Source organism: Carassius auratus, chromosome 1 (assembly GCF_003368295.1).
Source record: "Carassius auratus strain Wakin chromosome 1, ASM336829v1, whole genome shotgun sequence".
Classification (NCBI taxonomy): domain Eukaryota; kingdom Metazoa; phylum Chordata; class Actinopteri; order Cypriniformes; family Cyprinidae; genus Carassius; species Carassius auratus.
Window position 1 is genome coordinate 28,421,100 of NC_039243.1, and position 20,606 is coordinate 28,441,705.

A 20,606-nucleotide genomic window follows, 5' to 3' on the forward strand; every position below is an offset into this window, starting at 1 on the left:
TAGTTTATGATCATTATATTTTATGATGTATATTATCATTGTCTATAATATTTCAGATTCATGATTGATTTTCATTTTTTAAGTCTGGAGAACTGTCAAAATTAAACAATAAATTATATTCTTAGTTGAGCCAAAAATGAAAATTCTGTCCTTATTTACTCCAAACCTAACAATCAACTGTTTGGTTACAAACATTTTCATACTCAGCAGAAGAAAGAAGTTTATGCTGGTTTGGAACAACTTGAGGGTGAGTAAATAAAATGAGGACATTATTTGCATTACTGTCACTTTAAAAGGCATTTGCAATTCAAGAAAAACGTATGGTGGAGTCCTGGTTAAACGTTTCTACAACAGTTTTAATATGACCTTCATGTAATAAAAATCGAAGGAACACCGCGTAAAAAAGCATCACATCTAAAAGTCAAATATGGTAGGAGACGGTATGCGTGAGCTATGGTTATGCACATTTGTTACACGATAGCTCCCTCTAGTGGACCGGTTAGAAACATCCTTCGACACGGCGACATCAGCAGCACCCAGGCAGCAGTATCTGATACAACAGAGAAGCGTCGCGACTCTTGCTCCTGCTGCCCTGGACTACAGGCGCCTCTCTCCAAGGTTGGACACCTGGAAAACACCCTCTCTGCGTGTTCTGTGCACAGTATCGTTTCTTAAGGACTTGCCGGTAGAGCTAAGAGGTCGGATGGTTTATTGGGGATTGCGAATGAATGATGTGCGGTATCTGAGTTTTATTCCCAGGATATAATAGGCTACAGAACATGGTGCTGATTAAACTTATAGGGGCTGTTGTGGAAACAACATTTAGATATGTTAGTTTTATTATGCATGCATCAGGCCACACAGGCTTTTCATGATGTGGCATCTGTTCATAATGTGCATGCATCATGACCATAGACTGATCATGACATAATTACATAACCACGTCATACATGTCAGTATGAGGTAAATATCGGAATGATTGGGGATTATTATTGAAATGCATCATATATGGGAAAAAAAAATACTGAAATATAATACAATAATAACATATCTTGTCGTTTTATTTAGGCTGCAGGCTGTGTCAAGTTTTGCCGCATACAAGCACGTTATGCTTTATTGTTACCCAGACAACGCTGAAAAAAATAAAGATAATACTGAGATCGTTCAAAGATACTGTGACATTAGCAGATACATCGCCCGAATTAAACTAATTTAGACCAATAGTAACCTATGCATTATTTAAAACATTTATTAATTAAAATGGCTGGATCTTGTCATTTATATTCTGTAAATATTTTTAGAGGTCATTGCTGTACTATAAACGTGTATGGCTTTTTTAAACCCTCCACACTAGATTCCTTTCGATGACAAATTCCACATTTATATAACCATCATTATTTTGAACTACATCCATACAGAGATGTATTATGTATCATATGAGCATGTCAGTGAAACTGCTAGTTGGTCCATAATAACATAAGTATTACTTTAATCAAAATTGATTTGACATGTTGTAAACAAACTGAATTAAGAAGATCTGAAAATTTTGAACTACACTGAGCTATTATTATATGGTTTTTGCTGTACATCTGAGCTCAATTAGACTATAAATAACTTATTTGTATCATGAATTATTCAGTCTCCTTTTTCATGTGCTAGGCTGACTGTAACCCAATGAGAGCCCAGTGATGGGTAAGGAGAAGCTCCATATCAACATCGTGGTCATCGGCCATGTGGATTCAGGGAAGTCCACTACCACCGGCCACCTCATTTACAAGTGTGGAGGCATCGACAAGAGGACCATTGAAAAGTTTGAGAAGGAAGCTGCAGAGGTATAGCAGTCCAAATATGCAAGACCAAAGAGATTTAGCAACAATTTGTTGCAGTGTTAATATTAATGCATAACATTATTAAAAGAGGCCCACTGTGTGAAAGTTAACCTACATGATCGATCACAAGTGCTGAGCTACTCAAAATCAGCACACATCACAGATTGTGAGAGCCTTTTTACTTTATAAATGATTCTATAAAGCAAGTTAATAACATAAAGGAACTGTTCACCCAAATAATTTGGAGAATGTACTCACCCTCAGGCCATTCTTATTCTGATGGTACCCATTCACTCAGCAAGTGACGTAATGCTTAATTTCTGAAGAAACAAGCTCATCTATATATTAGATGGCCTGGGGTTGAGCAAATGTTTAGTTTTGGATAAATTATTCCTTTAAAAGAATAGTTCACCCAAATATTTATATTCTGTCATCATTTAATCACCCCCTGGTTAACTTTAGTTCTTCTATGGAACAAAAAAAAAATATATATTTTGAGGAACGTTTCAATTGACTTTAATTAAATGGACAAAAACATTGACATAAATAGCTTCTTTCTTAGCAAATTTTGTCCGGTTAATGTTATATTTCTCTCTATATAATATATTTTATATATGTTGTGTAAGTATTTTTTCTTCACCTACTAAAGTGGTATCAAACTTTAAACATATCTATAGCTGTGCTGTAACACTAAATATCAATATTGTTGGAACGCTGCTTAGCCAATCAAATTGGAGGACTGAAAATAATTGTTGCATAATGCTGTGTCTTATGTAATGGGCCACTCGTTTAAGAAATTAAGTTGAAGATATTTCTCTGAACAGCTGTATTTTCTTTACTTGTCATAGATGGGAAAAGGCTCTTTTAAGTACGCGTGGGTGCTTGACAAGTTAAAAGCTGAGAGAGAGCGAGGCATCACCATCGATATCTCTCTGTGGAAGTTTGAGACCAGCAAATATTATGTCACCATCATTGATGCTCCAGGACACCGAGACTTTATCAAGAACATGATCACTGGCACCTCACAGGTTTGTATGTATTGTAATAACATGACACACCCAATCAGAAAGTTGCTCTTTATTCATTAAAGTATTTTCATAATCTTAAACATTTAATTTCTTTCGATACAGGCAGACTGTGCTGTGTTGATTGTGGCAGCTGGCGTTGGAGAATTTGAGGCTGGTATCTCCAAGAATGGCCAAACACGAGAGCATGCTTTGCTGGCATACACCCTGGGTGTCAAACAGCTGATTGTGGGTGTCAACAAGATGGACTCTACAGAACCTAATTACAGCCAGAAGCGCTATGAGGAGATTGTGAAGGAAGTCAGCACTTATATCAAGAAAATCGGCTACAACCCCGATACAGTGGCATTTGTTCCGATCTCCGGATGGAATGGAGATAACATGCTGGAGGCCAGCCCAAACGTTAGTGTCATATTTACTACAAGTTTAGATATTTCAGTATTACAAGTAATTTATTCCAGTGATACAAAGCTACATTTTCTGTAGCCAAATTTACTACTGTCTTTAATTTCATGTGATCCTTCAGAAATTATTCTAATATTCTGATTTACTGCTTAAATAAACTTTTCTTATTATAATAACTGTTGAAATAAGTTTTGCTGTTTCATATTTTAATGGAAAACTTTGATACTTCATTTATTTATTTTTTGTTACAAATTCCTTTACATTCATTTCTTTCCAATTTTTTTTTTTTTTTTTTTTTTTTTTTTGTGATTCCTTAGAGGTTCTTAACATCCCAAACTGTCCAGACTGTTACATATATTGGCTATAATAATATGTTTTCTCTGTAGATGACCTGGTTCAAAGGCTGGAAGATCACTCGTAAGGATGGGAGTGTCTCTGGGACGACTCTCTTGGAAGCTCTGGATGCCATTCAGCCTCCAACCCGCCCCACTGACAAACCCCTTCGCCTCCCACTGCAGGACGTCTACAAGATTGGAGGTATGAGGACACCCAAACTGAGAGGGGTCTCAGTAAGAAACCCATTTGAAATGAATTTCAGAATTGTGTGTACAGTATAACTAATCATTTTCTTGTAAAGGTGTGTGACCTACAAATGACTTACAGGTGTCTATGGTATTTTAAGAGATAAAATAACTGAGATTACAAAGACAATCCTGATATTTAATAAATTATATATTTAGTAAAATGTCCTTCTTTTACCTCTGTGCTCTTTCTGTTACTATTTAGGAATTGGTACTGTGCCTGTGGGACGGGTGGAAACAGGCGTTCTGAAACCTGGCCTAGTTGTGACATTTGCCCCCGTGAATGTGACCACTGAGGTGAAATCTGTGGAGATGCATCATGAGGCTCTATCTGAAGCTTTTCCAGGTGATAATGTGGGATTTAATGTGAAGAATGTCTCAGTCAAAGATATCCGGCGTGGGAATGTTGCAGGGGACAGCAAGAACGATCCCCCACAGGAGGCAGCAAGTTTCACCGCACAGGTAAAGGTCTAAATTTGATGTTTTAGAATGTTGTAAAGCCTTCTGACACAATTCATGATCGAATATTTGTATTATCTGAATAATGGTAACATCTAAATTTACTGGTTTTATACAAGTCAAAATTATGTTTTGACCTCTGACCTCTGACCTCTGCTCTGGTCAGGTGATCATTCTGAACCATCCTGGTCAGATCAGTGCTGGTTATGCCCCCGTGTTGGACTGCCACACTGCTCACATTGCCTGTAAGTTTGCCGAGTTAAAGGAGAAGATTGACCGTCGCTCTGGGAAGAAGCTGGAAGACAATCCCAAGTCCCTGAAGTCTGGGGATGCTGCTATTGTAGATATGATACCAGGCAAACCTATGTGTGTGGAGAGTTTCTCTGAGTATCCTCCTCTTGGTAAGGGTCATATCTTAATTTGGATTTAAAGTTATGGATTCCTTTAGTATCTTTTATATAAAAAGCTTGACTATATTACCAAATTCAGTTCTACTGTAAACATGCCTTCTTTTTCAGTGCAATGAACTTTCTGTGGTGGGCATAAAATAATTAATTATATTTGCTTAAAGGGATAGTCCACCCAAAAATGACAATTCTGTCATTAAAGTTGAAAATCTTGGCATTTGCCAAGTATGGTAACCCATACTCGGAATTCGTGCTATGCATTTAACCAGAGACAGTTTATAAGAGACATGTCACTTCCTCAGTCCTCAATACAACTATATAAGGAAAACCTGTAACGGTAAGGATGGCGGTTGTGTGCACATGTCCCGCCCCTCCCGCTGGAAAGCCAATCATCTGCTTCTAACAGTCAAGCCGGGAAACACTTAAGCCTATTGTCTGGCTCCACTGACGTATGCACACAGTTTAGGAACCCTTGCGCATTCAAGTTTTCAAGTCTGCTTTATTGTCAATTTCCACATGTACAGTACATACATACAGAGAATCGAAATTGCGTTACTCTCAGACCCGGTGCATAGAGTTAACATTAACATTAAAGCCTAAAAAAATAACTAGATCAAATATAAAATGTAGATACAACTATACAATAAGGGAATGATATAAAAAAATACATATAATAAAATTAAGAATAAAGTTAAATAAAGCAGCGCAAGGCAAATGACAGATATAGTGCAAATCAATGAAGTGAACAACAGTGCATTTAAAAGATTTTTTAGTGCAAAAAAATCACTTATTAAAAATATCTTATTAAGTCTGATTAAAGTGACAAGTGACCAAGAGCAGTTATTTTATTTAACTGACTGATGAGGTAGTGGAATGACATCAGTTCCATGCCGAAAGAGGTAGTGAGCAGACCAATGCTGCACAAGTGACTAGTGCATGCCATCATATAATAATTAGTGTGTGTGTGTGTGTGTGTGTGTTAGGGGGGCGGTCATAGTTCAGTGGTGCCTGGGGAAGAAGAGGGGAGGGGGGCAGGTTCGGGAGGGAGTTCAGCTTCCTGACAGCCTGATGGATGAAGCTGTCCTTCAGTCTACTGGTCCTGGCCTGGAGACTCCGCAGTTTCCTCCCTGATGGTAGCAGGCTAAAAAAGCTGTGTGATGGGTGAGTGGGATCACCTGCGATGCAGAGGGCTTTGCGGGTGAGAGGTGTTCCATAAATGTCCTGGAGGGAGGGGAGAGAGACACCAATGATCTTCTTAGCTGCTCTCACTATGCGTTGCAGAGTCTTTCGGCAGGACGCATTGCAGGCGCCATACCACACAGTGATGCAGCTCGTCAGGATGCTCTCGATGGTGCCTCTGTAGAAGGTGTACATGATGGGGGGTGGGGATCTGGCTCTCCTCAGTTTGCGGAGGAAGTAGAGACGCTGTTGTGATTTCTTGGCCAGTGCTGCGGTGTTTTCAGTCCAAGAGAGGTCCTCTGTGATTTGCACACCCAGGAACTTGGTACTGCTCACTCTCTCCACAGTCGCACCATTGATGGTCAGAGGAACGTGCTGAGTGTGTGCTCTCCTGAAGTCTACAACAATCTCCTTTGTCTTCTCCAAGTTCAGAGACAGATTGTTGTCACTGCACCACTTGGCCAGGTGGCTCACCTCACTCCTGTAGTTTGTCTCATCTTTGTTGCTAATGAGACCCACCACAGTCGTGTCATCTGCAAACTTAATAAAGAGGTTGGAGTTGTGTGATGGTGTGCAGTCATGGGTCAGCAGAGTGAAGAGGAGGGGGCTCAGCATACATCCTTGGGGGGCCCCAGTGTTCAGTTTGATGGTGCTGGATGTGTTGCTGCCGACCCGTACTGCCTGAGGTCTTCCAGTCAGAAGGTCCAACAGCCAGTTGCACAGCGAAGTGTTGAGGCCCAGCTGAATCAGTTTGTAGATGAGCTGTTGAGGGATGATCGTGTTGAATGCTGAACTGAAGTCTATGAACAGCATTCTGACATATGAGTCCTTTTTGTCCAGATGGGTGAGTGCTGAGTGGACGGCAGTGGCAATGGCATCATCTGTCGACCGGTTGGACCGATATGCAAACTGGAAGGGGTCCAGGGAGGTGGGGAGGGCAGACTTGATGTGGTGCATGACTGGCTGTTCAAAGCACTTCATGAGAATGGGGGTAAGTGCAACAGGACGGTAGTCATTGAAGCAGGATGGAGATGGCTTGTTTGGGACTGGGATGATGGTAGTGGTTTTAAAGCATGTGGGAACAACAGCATGACTCAGTGATATGTTGAAAATGGCTGTGAAGACATCAGTGAGTTCTGCTGCACAGTCTTTCAGTACACGCCCAGGGATGTTGTCAGGACCCTGAGCTTTGCGTGCAATGATCCTGCTGAAGGATCTCCTCACGCTGTCTGGGGTCAGCGTCATCACCTGGTCACCGGGAGGAGGTGGAGTCTTCTGTGCAGTGGTGCTGTTTTGTTGCTCAAAGCGAGTGAAGAAGGTGTTCAGCTCGTTCAGCAGAGAGATGTTGTTGTCACAGGTCCGTGGTGGGAGCTTGTTGTCTGTAATGGTCTGTATCCCCTGCCACAGGTTCCTAGTGTATCTGCTGTCGCTGAATTGATGAGCTATCCTCCTGGAGTGCTGTCTCTTAGCCTCTCTGATGCCACGGGACAGGTTGGCCCTAGCTGTTCTCAGGCCCACCTCATCTCCAGCTCTGAAGGCAGCGTTCCGTGTCTTCGGGAGTCTGTAGACCTCCCCTGTCATCCATGGCTTCTGGATGGCCCGGACAGTCTCTGAGTACTCCTGGAGGTCAGTGGTGTTATTGCATGTGGCAGCCTGTTTAAACATGTCCCAGTCAGTTGTGTTGAAGCAGTCCTGAAGAACCTCTGATGATCCTTCTGGCCACACTTTAATCTGTTTGTAAACTGGTTTGGCGACTTTAATGAGCGGTCTGTATGCAGGGATTAGCATAACAGTGATGTGTCTGAAGCTCCGAGGTGGGGGAGGGGGAGGGCTTTGTAAGCTCCTCTGTGTGTGGTGTAAACAAAGTCCAAAATGTTATTACCTTGTGTTGGAAAGTTGTGCTGGTGTATATTTGGAAACACACTCTTAAGGTCAGCATGGTTGAAATCCCCAGCTATGATGAGAAAAGCATGGGGGGGGGGGGGTGGGGGGGTTGGCTGTCTGCTGCTCACTGATGTGCTGGTACAGTTCATTTAGTGCGTTGTTCCTGTTGCAGCTGTTGTTCAGGGGAATGTAAACTGAAATGAGCAGTATAGCAGTATATTCCCTCGGCAGATAGAACGGCCGGCACTTAATAATCATAAACTCCACCAGGGGTGAGCAGTGTTTGCAGATCACAACAGTATCGCGGCACCACGCGTCATTGATGTAAACACAAAGCCCGCCGCCGCGGGTTTTTCCTCCCGCGACGAGAGCTGTGTCCGCACGATAGCTGGTCGAGCTGAATAGTGCCATCTGGAACGCTGTTGCTGAGCCATGTTTCCGTGAACACAAAAACACAACAGTCTCTTACAGAGTTCTGAGTTGCGCGTAGTAAACAAATGTAGTCCAGTTTATTATCCAATGAGCGTACGTTAGCCAGTACGATGGTGGGGATAGATGGCTTGTGTGGGTTAGCCATTAGCCTAGACTGGATACCTCCATGCTTCCCCCTCTTCTGCTTTATCTCACATGCTTGTGGCGCCTCCGCTGCGGGCGAGATGCAGTAATGGGGGTCGGTGATGGCGAAAGCCTCCATAGCAGATCGAGATACCGCAGCTGTTCCGCGTGCATGGAGTTTAACTGTAAAAATGCGGTCCTGCCGACATCGAGCAGAAACTCGTGACTGTATTTGCGCTTACAGACAGGTAGACGTGACGACAACGTACAAAAACACTGCGACTCACAAGACAAAAAAACACGAAAACACCGTTCTGTCGAGACAGAGAACTGCTGCGTGTGGACGCGCCGCCATCTTGTAAACGTGCGTAGTAAATGCGTAGCATGCGTAGTAAAGGTATAACCTGTGGGGAAAAAGGGGTTTTAAGTCATACATTTTTTTCAGCGATTTTTATCAGATTTCACTGCTGTTTCTATACATGCCGTTTTATGTCCCGGTGACCAGTGAAAGTGCAGTTCTGACTCTCTGCCCATTCATTTAGATAGGAGCTGGTCTTGTTATTCTGAAATAGCTGCCCGGAGGCGTTGCCAAGATGGCGGCCGAGTGGCACGACTTGCCTGAAAGGACTTTGATTTAACCCATCCAAGTGCACATACACAGCAGTGAGAAGTGAACACACACCTGGAGCAGTGAACACACACCCGGAGCAGTGGGCAGCTATAGATCCAGCGCCCGGGGAGCAACTGGTGGTTCAGTTCCTTGCTCAAGGGCACTTCAGCCATGGGTATGGAAGGTGGAAGAAAGTGCTATTCATTCACCCCCCCCCCCCACCTACAACTCCTGCCAGCACCAAAACTTGAACCGGCAACCTTATGATAACTAGTCTGGTTCTCTAACCATTAGGCCACAGCTGCCCCTCCCTCTTGTTGTTTCAAACCTTTAAGACCTTTGTTCATCTTCAGAATACAAATTAAGATATTTTTGATGAAATCCAAAAGCATTCTGACCCTGCATTGACAGCAATGCAACTGAAATGTTTTATGGCCTAGACACATATTAAGGACATCAGTAAAATAATCTATGTGAAATCAGTGGTGCAGAATGTTATGACGCTACAAGAATACTTTTCAAATGCACAGAAAACAAAAATAGATATTTTATTCATACTTTATTCAATGTCTTCTTCTCTTACTGGTCATTCCCCGGTTGGTTTATATACAAGACCACCAAAGTTTTGTTTGAGTGGACAATCACTTGATGACCTCTGAGGTCTGGCCCACTGAGGGCACTGAGGAGAGACGGGCACTGTATAATGAAAGCGCCACCCTGACCCCTGATCTCTCTGTGGGAGCGCTCTGGGAAGCAATACAGCTGGGGCTGCTCCCGCCCAGCAGCCCAAAAGACCTGGATCCAGTGGGGGAGGTACCACTGAGACACTGCCGCCTGCTTCCTAGCCTCCTGGAACCTCTTGGCAACAGAGCTCACTGTTTCACCGAAGAGGCCCAAAGGGACAAGTGGGGTGTCCAAATGTCCATCTCTCATGTTGGACAGGTCAAACCAGAGATGTCTCTCTGTGGCCACCAAAGCTGCCATGCAACAACCGATCATTCTGACCATTTCCTTAGTCAAGTCAAGTCACCTTTATTTATATAGTGCTTTAAACAAAAAACATTGTGTCAAAGCAACTGAACAACATTAATTATGAAAACAGTGTGTCAATAAAGGCGCGGTCACACTAGACACACTAGAAATTATTTCGGACGCCGCTGTGAATATGGGCGGGAGCAAGATAAAATGGCCTCTCCTCAATTATCACAACATGGATTAATATGTGCTTGCACTGTGTCTTTTGCGACGGCGTCGAAAGCGTCTTATTATATTGTACTCTCTGTATCTCTCTCTATATAAATATATACACCCTAAGCAATTAAAAATTATAAAACGTCCTCATTCAAATGTATTATCTGTTCCTGTTTCCTGTTGACACTACAAACCATACAGCTTCTTTTTTTATTTTATTTTTTATAATCTTTTAAATATGTATTATATAAAATAGGACGCTGCGCTACAGCTTAAGTTATATAGCGCTTCCTTCATTTTTGAATTTCTGTACAGAGAGGTCACGCAGTGACATATCAATCTTCTACTGGTCCCACATCTTCACATGATGCCAATTCGCAGGTCAGAGTTCACCAAACTCGAACTTTGGAGCCTGTGTTTCCGTTCTGACGCATTTGCATGCGTATAAATGGAAGTCAATGGAGAGAAAAGTGCAGTGTGACCGCCCCAAAATGCAAAATGGCAGTTGAAGGCAGGTCATCAATTAATTCAGCGTTGTCATCATCTCAGTTCAGTTTAAATAGCTGTGCAATCATTTGCAATCAAGTCAATGATATCGCTGTAAATGAAGGGACCCCAACTAAGCAAGCCAGAGGCGACAGCGGCAAGGAAACAAAAATCCATCGGTGGCAGAATGGAGAAAAAACCTTGGGAGAAACCAGGCTCAGTCGGGGGGCCAGTTCTCCTCTGACCAGACAAAACCAGCAGTTCAACTCCAGGCTGCAGCAAAGTCAGATTGTGCTGAAGAATCATCTGTGCCCTGTGGTCTTGTCCTGGTGGTCCTCTGAGACAAGGTCTTTACAGGGGATCTGTATCTGGGGCTTTAGTTATCCTGGTCTCCGCTGTCTTTCAGGGCTGTAGAGGTCCTTTCTAGTTGCTGGTCCACCATCTGGTCTGGATACATACTAGATCCGGGTGACTGCAGTGACCCTCTGTCTTGGATACAACTGGATCTGGTGGCTATGGTGAATAATAGAGAAACAGACAAATATTAGCGTAGATGCCATTCTTCTAATGATGTAGCAAGTACATCAGGTGTTATGGGAAGTGTCCCTGGTTCCGGTTTACCTAATTGAGAACTGAGAATGAGAACTGAAGCAAACTTCTTCACCATCTTCCTGGTCTCTGTCCAGATCAGCCTGGTATACCAGCAGCACCGCCATGGTGTACAGGTTTGTGCCAGCCTGACCCACTGCCATGAAGGTTTTACCCACCAAAGCCGAAGTTGGCTTGATGGATAGCACTAGAGTCTTCAGGGGGAAGACAGCTCATGAGTGTCTGTTCAACACTAGGAATCGCCCCATAGCCATGTAGCTTCAGCCCCAGGATGTTGGAATAATTGGAGACATTGGGGCTGAATATGTCAGCATAGTATGGCCTTTCCCATGATCTCACAACCTCAGCATGGAGATCAGGGAAGAAAGGAAGGCTCCGGCTTGGGGGAGGTGACTTAGAGTGCAGGAAGCACTCATCAAGTTTTCTTTTTGGATGGTCTTCCTGCTTCTAATCGGACCAGTCGATCTTTTATTTTTCTACAGCCCTAGCCACCACCTTCAACAGCTCCTCGTACTGGATGGACTGGAGTCCCCAGACTCATCCTGGTCGAGGCTCGCCACATCAACCTCCTCAGAGGAAGAAAGGTTAAGCCTTGTGCCCTCACTCTGGTGGGAAGAAACCGCAGTGAGGTCTTCCGATCCCTCAGAAGGGTGCTGGATCTGGTGGGTGAGGGTGAAGAAAGGGCTATGCCCATCTCCAACACCTCACCAAATCTATCTGTGATCTCCATCACCTAAGTATCCATTCTGCTTTAGCAGTTGCGGGAGCCGAGCTGTGAGGACCATGAGCCTGAGCACTCTCTTCAAAGAATGCCAGGCAGAAGTGGAGCAGAGACTGCACAATCCACACAAACAGCTCCATTGAGAGCTGCACATGCATGCTCTGTTCCCAGACAGGCAATGCAGGAGCGTGTGTATCCCCACCCATGATGTAGCGGTAGCACACATCACACAACCGGAAATGCTGCATGTCATTCTCTTTGCTGTCTTGCATATTGACTGATTCATTTGTGCACTGACATACACAACACCGAGTGCTTGCTGAAGAGCAGAAGCTACTGTTGTTTACACAGGGTTTGTTTTTAAGCTTCCTGGTCACTATGTCATCGTACCTGTGATATCTCACCACTCTATTAGACTGATTTCACATGTGCTTCAGGATGCGGCCATGCAGAGGCATTCCCAAAGCGTTTCCGATGCAGATGTTTTCGCGAGATCCTGAAGTGCAAACATAACTGCACCTCAGTGTCTGAATTTAAAATGTAAAAATATACACTTTTCACGTACATAAATACATTATTAAAGTGTATAGAAATACATTAATATGGTAGTATATTATTATTATTATTGTTATAGTGCAAAGGACTTAAAATGGAACAATCAATTTTATGCCAGGGTGTTTCTTTTTTTCTCCCTCAGTCCACCATATCTGTTTTTGGCCTTTAAAAATGAAAGACACTTGATTTATAATAATAACTGAGCTCTGTTTTTCTGATGATCTTCATTTCCCAGGTCGCTTTGCAGTGCGTGACATGCGCCAAACCGTAGCAGTGGGCGTCATCAAGGGGGTTGAGAAGAAGACCCCAACCTCTGGGAAGGTCACTAAATCTGCCCAAAAGGCCCAGAAGACCAAATGAATGTTGTGCTGGGCTGCGAACACTTGGGTCAGCCACACCATCCCTCCTCTTCTCAACTCCATAAATAAAGCTTGGTTTATTATCACAATGCATCGCAAAAGCAGAAGAAGGAAAAGTAAAACTCGCGCCTGCTTGACAATGATTACGATTGTGATAAGTATATTTGTTTAATTTTATGTTCTGTTCAAATTTGAAGTCTTTGTTGTGGTATTTGTTCTATTGTTAAATTGTTATAAGCACTTTAAGCAGTTCTGCCTCTAGCTATCATGTAGCTTGTGTTGAATATCTAAGCCCTCCTGCTAACATTGCTAATGTAACCTTGCCTGCAATAGTTGCGAATTGTTCTAGCTTCTAGTCCAATAGGTATGAGATTTTATGTTAGTCTTATGTTAGTTTGATGTGTTGTGACATAACTTTATAATTGAAGTTCAGTGTCCTTTTCTGTGTGCATGAAGCTAGAGTAGCTAGTGCACTTTACTGTCTACCCTGACAGCGCTCTGAACAAGCATGAGCCATCTTGTTTGCACTTGCACTCACGTACTTTAACGGGAATATGATTCTCCATTGTCTAATGTATGTCGGTTCATAACCAAAAATAAAATACATTTGAACTCTGATGTCTGCTTCTAAATGACTAGACAAAGAAATAACAAGAAGACAACATCTTTGATGTGTGTAGGCATGTAGGCTCTTGTATTTAAATCAGATATTTGACAGCTCTGACACCAATGTTCAGTGCTGGTACACATGCCAACAATATTAAATAGACTAAAAACAATTAACTACAAAACATTACATGATAAAAAATAATAAGAAGAATTATTTGCAATTATAATTATGTATAATTAACAATAATAAAATACATTTTAATAAAATTATATATATTATAAATATTATTTATACTGTATATTGTATAATAATGTACTGTATATTTTAAAAAATACATGATTTTAAGTTGGCTGTGTAAAATGTGGTTGCTTTGTAACCAGAGCTTAAAAAACACAATAATAAAAAAAAATCATCAACTGATGTAGTACAGAAACAATGAGGTGCGCCTCTTAACATTTAATCTGCTTTATCAAAACACAATTTTCCTCAAAAGTGTCTGGCACTTTTTTACATAAAAGTAAATGACCGTTTCAATACAATATGATAAATTCAGAAAGTGTTCTACTGTCTCATGGTCTGACACTTTTTTTCCATTTTTGTCATGTTATGAATATCAGGTCGATGAGTCTTTTTGTAATGAGACTTTAGACATGCAGTGTTCATGCAGACCAATGAATAGTTCATGCCATCTCTTTGATCATTTCAACAATTTGATTATTAATCTACCACATTCTATTAGACTTTTTTTTAAAAAATCTTACAGTACATTTGTAAAAGAACAATGCATGCAATGATATGTCATGTACGGTGGCCTTTATGAAATCGTAATCATTTCTTTCAAATAAACCAATCTAATAGAACACAAAAAATGATCTAAATTCGCTTTGCCCTCATAAAAATACAAAACAATCCAATTTAAAATAAGCTTTCATATCAAAGTTTAATTCCATCAGAGGTGGTTTCTAAAAGTTTCTAACACATTAGATATTGCGTTATTTTAGTCGAACATGTGGCTTGTTCATAGTCTCATTGCTGCCCGTAATGGGGGTAGGTCCACTTCCTACGTTGTGACTAGCACCAGCTGTGTTACTTGTCCTAAGCCGCTCGGAGGAATAGGATGCATCAATGGGGGGCTGGGAGAGAAAGTTGAACCCTTGAGAATGTCTCTTATTTGAGATCTCAAGGTCTCTATCGCTGATGAAGAGATCAGCTTCTCCCCAGGCCCCTAATCCCATCTCAATGCCCCCAGCTGAAGAGTCCTGGCTGCTGCTTACACTGGTGGAGAAACTAGTCTGACTAGAAAGTATGTTCACACCAAGACCTTCCAGAGCAGGATGCATGAGGTCCTGTACAGAGAGGGACTTTCCCAGTCCTCTATCCCCACTGCACTGGCCTTGAATTGAGGCAAGAGGTGAGACTGGAGCAAGAGGGTCCATCTCTGCATCCATGCTTATATGTCTCCTCCAAGAACTGTCCTCTTTAGCACTGGGTCTGTTTTTTTGTTGAAGCTTGCAGCTAATACTAGAGTTAAGCCCAAAGTCTATCCCAGCTTCTCTGAAGCAGGATTTGGAGTAGTCGTTGGGGTCTGACCTAGAGGGTCCCATGCTGCGAACGTGGCCTGTTTGTGGAGGAACAGTAGAAAGTTTTGATGAGGCCGGCGATGGAAGATGAGGAGGTGGTTGACGGACACATGGAAAGTGGCCTGCAGAAGAGTGAAAACTGCTGGCGCTGAGGATTTGAGAAGGACTGCCTTGTGCTGATGGACACTCCAAGGATGGGGTTGACGGAACCTGGAAGGTTAATGGGTTAAAAGGTGAGGCAGAGGCAGGATTGAGCCCAGGAGATGATGCTGTGGAGTTGTTCTGGTTGAGGTTGAGTTCTTTGGGGGCTAATATTAGTTGGAGGGCTCTGGGGTGATTACCACAGATGGGATGGCTGACCTGGGAGGAGCAAGAGAGATCCTTACTGAAGATGGTACTCTGATAGTCGGAGGTCTCCTCCAACCCAAAAGGAGGAAGAGAGGAGAGAGTGAGGGCAGAAGAAGAACCCTTTTGCAGAACCTGCCGGTAGATGTCCAGCAAAGAGTCCAGCTTAGCTTCAATAGACTGTACCTATAGAGACGGTAAACAGAACACAGATTGTTTGTCAGAAAACATGTTTAATATAGTGGTTCTTCAATAAACAGTTTGAAAACAGATAAGCGGAAATATATATATATATCCTATGATGCATAGTTAATACATATTTAGGTAACACTTTAGAATAAGGTTCCATTAGTTAATGTTAGTTAATGTATTAATTAACATGAACAAACAATGAATAATACATTTATTACTGTATTTATTCATCTTCGTTAATGTTAGTTAATGAAAATACAGTTATTCATTGTTAGTTCATGGTAATTCACAGTGCATTAACTAATGTTAACAAGCACAACTTTTGATTTAAATAATGCATTAGTAAATGTTGAAATTAACATGAACTAAGACTTATAAATGCTGTAGAAGGATTGTTCTTGCTTAGTTCATGTTAACGAAAGTAGTTAACTAACATTAACTAATGGAACCTTATTCTAAAGTGTTACCCATATTTAATTCCATTCAATGAAATATGAGATGGATTGATTCAGTGTGACATACGGGACATGTGATTATGTAATGTACTGTTTCACTGAGTGTCTCTATACTCACCTGTCTTTCTACCTTACACACCCTTCCCAGCATGCTCACGTCTTCCAGAATGTCTCCGTCAGATAACAGCTTTTCTCTGACCTTTTTATCCACAGGCATCTGGCCTCTACCAAGAATCTGATCCACCCTGAAAATGAGTGAGAGAGATGTTAGCAAAAAGACAGGAATGATATGTGTGCAAAGAAATGAAGATTCACATCCCATTGAGCAGATAATGAATTGAGAGAAACTATGATGACAGAAATAAATGCTAGACATTGCTACTATTAGCAAACCAGATTCAAGATTTGAATCTATCTTGTACACTTATGTCCTTAATGAGGAATTCAAAATGATATAGACTTATTGTTAATTTGTTGTTCATTTAGACTATGAAAAACATCAGGAACTGTGATGTTGTGTTTTGGTCACATGGTGGCACTGGTCTCACTTCATTACAAACCTTGATCATTTGACTCCACTAGGCCTCAGGGAGAAAATAAAATAAAAAAGATACAGATTTAAAGTGACAAATGGCTTGAAAAGAGATCATTGGCATACAACTGTCTGCCTTTTTTACCTTTTAAATTAGACTACATCTCAACTCCCAGGGTTTTATAGAATTCCAAAGCATCCAGATGGTTATGACATACATAATCTCAGCAGATACGTCAAAATGTCTTTCGAATATTTTTTTCTAACTGATCATGAATCATTACAGAGTAATCTGACATTCTATGCATTCAGCATTTTCCCCAAAATATGCAGCAAGGCAGTACACACATGCAAACGCAAAAAGTGTCCCGAGTTGAAAATGTATGCAGCCATGATGAATAATGGCAAATAATGATTTGCAATAATGATATATAGCTTCTTAAACACTCCGCATCACATTGTCTGGCAGAACCTCAGGGCTTCACCACCACCCAGTGACCCATATATGAACAAGGATAAGCACTGCCTCAGGGCCCTCAGAACAGATGTGACGTGATGACATTAATGCAAACCCAACATACCAGTGTGGATAAGATCATGAATGTGGTTGTTATAATCTTTGATTGTTATTGTTGAGTGTGTTTCAGGTATGAACCCTGTTCCTAATGTGATATTAGCTGTTTTAGTTCACATATTATGCAACGTAGACTGATGTTCAAACTGAAGTTACACAAGAATGTTCTTATTGAATTAAATTCTTGATTGCCTGTGCCATTGTTAACCTCTGTTGATTGGCTGCATGTTAAAAACAATGATTATTGCTGCTATGTTTAAATATATGAGCATTAAATGTTGTGTTGTGGGAGAAAGTGTTGATTTATGAATATGTTTCAATGAGTGTCAATTGACATGAAGAAAAAAAACTTTGGGAGAAACCAGGCTCAGTCTGTGGACCATTTCTCCTCTGGCCTATATTACAAATATATTTACACATACAGTATTTATACATCAAGTTTGAGAACATATTAAAATAAGTGAAAGTGAAAAGTGAAAGTGACGTGTAGCCAAGTATGGTGTCATACTCGTAATTTGTGCTCTGCATTTAACCCATTCAAGTGCACACACACACAGCAGTGAGTAGTGAACACACACCCGGAGCAGTGGGCAGCCAGTTTTGCTGCAGCGCCTGAGAAGCAGTTGGGGGTTCTGTGCCTTGCTCAAGGGTCTCACCTCAGTTGTGGTGGAAAAGAGCATTTTACATTCACTCCCCATCTACAATCCCTGATGATACCGAGGTTCGAACATGCGAACCCATGCCCCTTTACAGAATAAAATGATATATAAACAGCTTACTAACCCAGAAATTTTGCATATGCAAAAACATGTTCGTACAGGAGTGTCTTACCTGGTTTGCAGACTTTTAATTCGACAGAGCATGTCTAGATGACCGGCTGAATATTGCTCTATTACATCCTTCACATCATATGGGCGCAGCGTTTCCTTGAACTTCTTCTTCGCCACATGGAATTTCATGATCCTGCAAACCATATCCAAACGTTATTCTTCCTTTGAAGTCTTATGCAGCCCAAAACAAATTTGTGCGCACAAACTTGTTGTTTTGAATAAAATTCAGTACAACTGATAATAATACATGATACTGATTATTGAACTGATGATTTTTCAGTGACTAGATTATCAAAGGGAACAATAATAATAATAAAAAAACCTTAGCCCAGTATATTTCAAATCAAATCAAATTGGGTTGACTCAGAATAACCACAGCAATGTTTCTGAAAACTAAGGTGATCAAATGACAGTGTAGACAAATCCAACACCCTGCAAAAGTCTGAGACTGGTGTCACACACACGACCAAACAGACCCCAGCTGAAAGCTAAAGGGTTACCACCGCATTTCGCCTAAAGCTCGGAATATTCAGTGAAGCAGGACAGCCTAAAGAAGACCGAGTTCATTTTACATTCCTCATAGTAAAAGCAAAAGTGAGAGGCTGGAAAAAATGAGCACATCTTGACAATCTAGCACTCAGCTTTCCACTGACCCACACACACTAGACAAAACAAAAAGAATAGAGCATGGTTGATGTGTGTGACAGTATTCTTTCTTCATAGTGAAATTAGTGAAATGAGATAATGAGACACTGATTCATCTCAAGCTCTCAGTAACTATGAGAATAATTAGATAAGTCTGACAAGCAGACAATGTCATTTTCATTAAAGGCGATGTGCATATTTTTAAGTATTTATGTTGAAATATTTTCTCTAGAGTTGAAGTAAACCTTTTGTAGGTTGATTTCTCAGAAAACTGTAAACACTGTGGCTCTGCAGTGCAGTAAAACATTGCTCTCTCTGCATGAGGCCTGAACCACAAAAAGCAGGTTTAAGCAGTTATCCATCCAAACGCGATGAAACACTCTGGTAAAACCAATTATGTAACCCTGCGTTTGTTCAACTCGTTTTTTGATATACTGTACAGACACCAGTCCAACAAAGCAACATTGGCTCAACCAGTGGCCTGTGCTTATTTTTTCCAGCGTCTAACTTTTGCTTTAATTATGAGGAATGAAAAATGTACTCAGTCTTCTTTAGGCGGTCCTGCTTCACTGAACATTCCAAGCTTTTGCTGTGGCAACCCTTTGAATTAATTCATATCTCTAATCACTGATCGCTCATCCAATGCTGAAGACTTCTGAAATACTATACAGCAATGAGAGAAGTGATCGGACATCTTACCTCATTGCTCTGATGATGGTCTTCAGCGCGGGCGGCAGATCCTCCGCTGACATGTCACAGTGACAGCCTCTCTCATCAAAAGCCTCATCCATGCCAACGTTAGCCTCACCTACGAGACAGACAATGAAAATGTCAAAAAAAGTAATACAGAGTCAGTCACAAAAAGCAGTCAGTCAAAAAGGAGAGATTAAGTGAAAGCCATCCATAAATGAAAAGAGCTGGGGGGGGGGGGGGGTGGAAGAGTAATAAGCAAAAGAAAAGCAAGCAAACAAACAAAAAGCAGCATTCTTTTTTTTTTTTTTATCCTACTCGAAACAACATCTGAGACCAACGTCAGAGGAAAAATGCAGAAATTGCAAATTAATATAAACTAATGAAGTAGTTCATAACGTTAATTTCTTTCCTTGTTTAACAGTAGATTATCTAAATTGGTAATAGTTCGGATTTTTTGGGTATCATTTTCACAGGTGAATGCAGATTCAAGTGTCTTTCTGCACCTACTGTACAAAAGGTTATCTCTGGCTACAACTATGATGTACACGAGAGAAAGGGAAGTGTTGGATGCTCAGGATTAATGCTAATTCAAGGATTCTCACAGACTGACTAGAGAGGCTGTAATCGATCAGTCTATTGAAAGAGGAAGATATTTACAGCCATAGGGAATCACTGAGGAAGGGATATATGCTTCGGGTTACAATAAGAAGATTTTCAGTTTGTGTTTTGTGGCAAAAGGATTGTTGACTGTAGAATTGTGCTACTTCTCGAAAGGTTATAAGATTTATAACTCACTAGATTTATAACAATCAAACAGATGGAGAGACTTTTCCTGACGGTCCCTCACAAGGCCTGCTACAATTCAGTGATGAAAAACTCTTTAAACACAGAACCCAGTCTGTAAACTGCATGTCAGGGTAATTGTTTAAAATGGTTGATTAAAATCTGTGTGCTAATTAAAATAATAAAGGAATTAGCAAGGAATAGTTCACTCAATAATGGAAATTTGCTGAAACTTTACTCACTCTCAGGCCATCTAAGTTGGGTTTGTTTCTTCTAAACAGATTTAGAGAAGTTTTCCTAACATCAAAATCCACGCACATAACTATGTTTGCCTGTTTTAGCATGTGAACAGTTGTTGATCTTCATATTTCTCTCCTGATTCTTTACTTTTCGCAGATTTTTTTCCACTGGATAAAGCAATTTTATGGATTATGGTTTGTATTTTAGCCAGAAGCAACGGTTTTAAGTTAAAATGTTATAATGATGGATTTGTTATTACAAACATGCAGTTT

The 20,606-nt window shown here is 41.1% G+C and overlaps 2 protein-coding genes across 4 annotated transcripts in view; one reads left to right on the plus strand and one right to left on the minus strand.

Moving 5' to 3' along the window:
• The first annotated feature begins 331 nt into the window (after positions 1-331).
• On the plus strand, positions 332-13,473 carry LOC113106385 (elongation factor 1-alpha 1-like). Of its 2 annotated transcripts, none has more exons than XM_026268268.1 (8): positions 332-698; positions 1,660-1,832; positions 2,678-2,857; positions 2,960-3,256; positions 3,646-3,796; positions 4,046-4,302; positions 4,466-4,700; positions 12,732-13,473. In XM_026268268.1, the coding sequence occupies exons 2-8, from the start codon at positions 1,689-1,691 to the stop codon at positions 12,854-12,856; spliced, it is 1,389 nt and encodes a 462-aa protein (XP_026124053.1). In that variant the 5' UTR covers positions 332-698; positions 1,660-1,688; the 3' UTR covers positions 12,857-13,473. The 2 variants fall into 2 exon arrangements, with proteins under 2 accessions (XP_026124053.1, XP_026124047.1); XM_026268262.1 differs by having other exon boundaries at positions 332-618.
• A 414-nt stretch (positions 13,474-13,887) lies between these two features.
• Positions 13,888-20,606, minus strand: part of LOC113106375 (potassium voltage-gated channel subfamily KQT member 5-like) — a 93,037-nt gene continuing 86,318 nt past the window's right edge. Inside the window, exons 11-14 of one of the 2 annotated variants that reach the window (XM_026268240.1) lie at positions 19,318-19,426; positions 17,975-18,106; positions 16,156-16,282; positions 13,888-15,576 (exon numbers count right to left, since the gene is read on the minus strand). In XM_026268240.1, coding sequence (XP_026124025.1) covers positions 14,458-15,576; positions 16,156-16,282; positions 17,975-18,106; positions 19,318-19,426 — 1,487 coding nt within the window. In that variant the 3' untranslated portion in view covers positions 13,888-14,457. The remainder of the gene's footprint in view (positions 15,577-16,155; positions 16,283-17,974; positions 18,107-19,317; positions 19,427-20,606) is intronic. The other variant, XM_026268248.1, reaches the window with a different exon arrangement.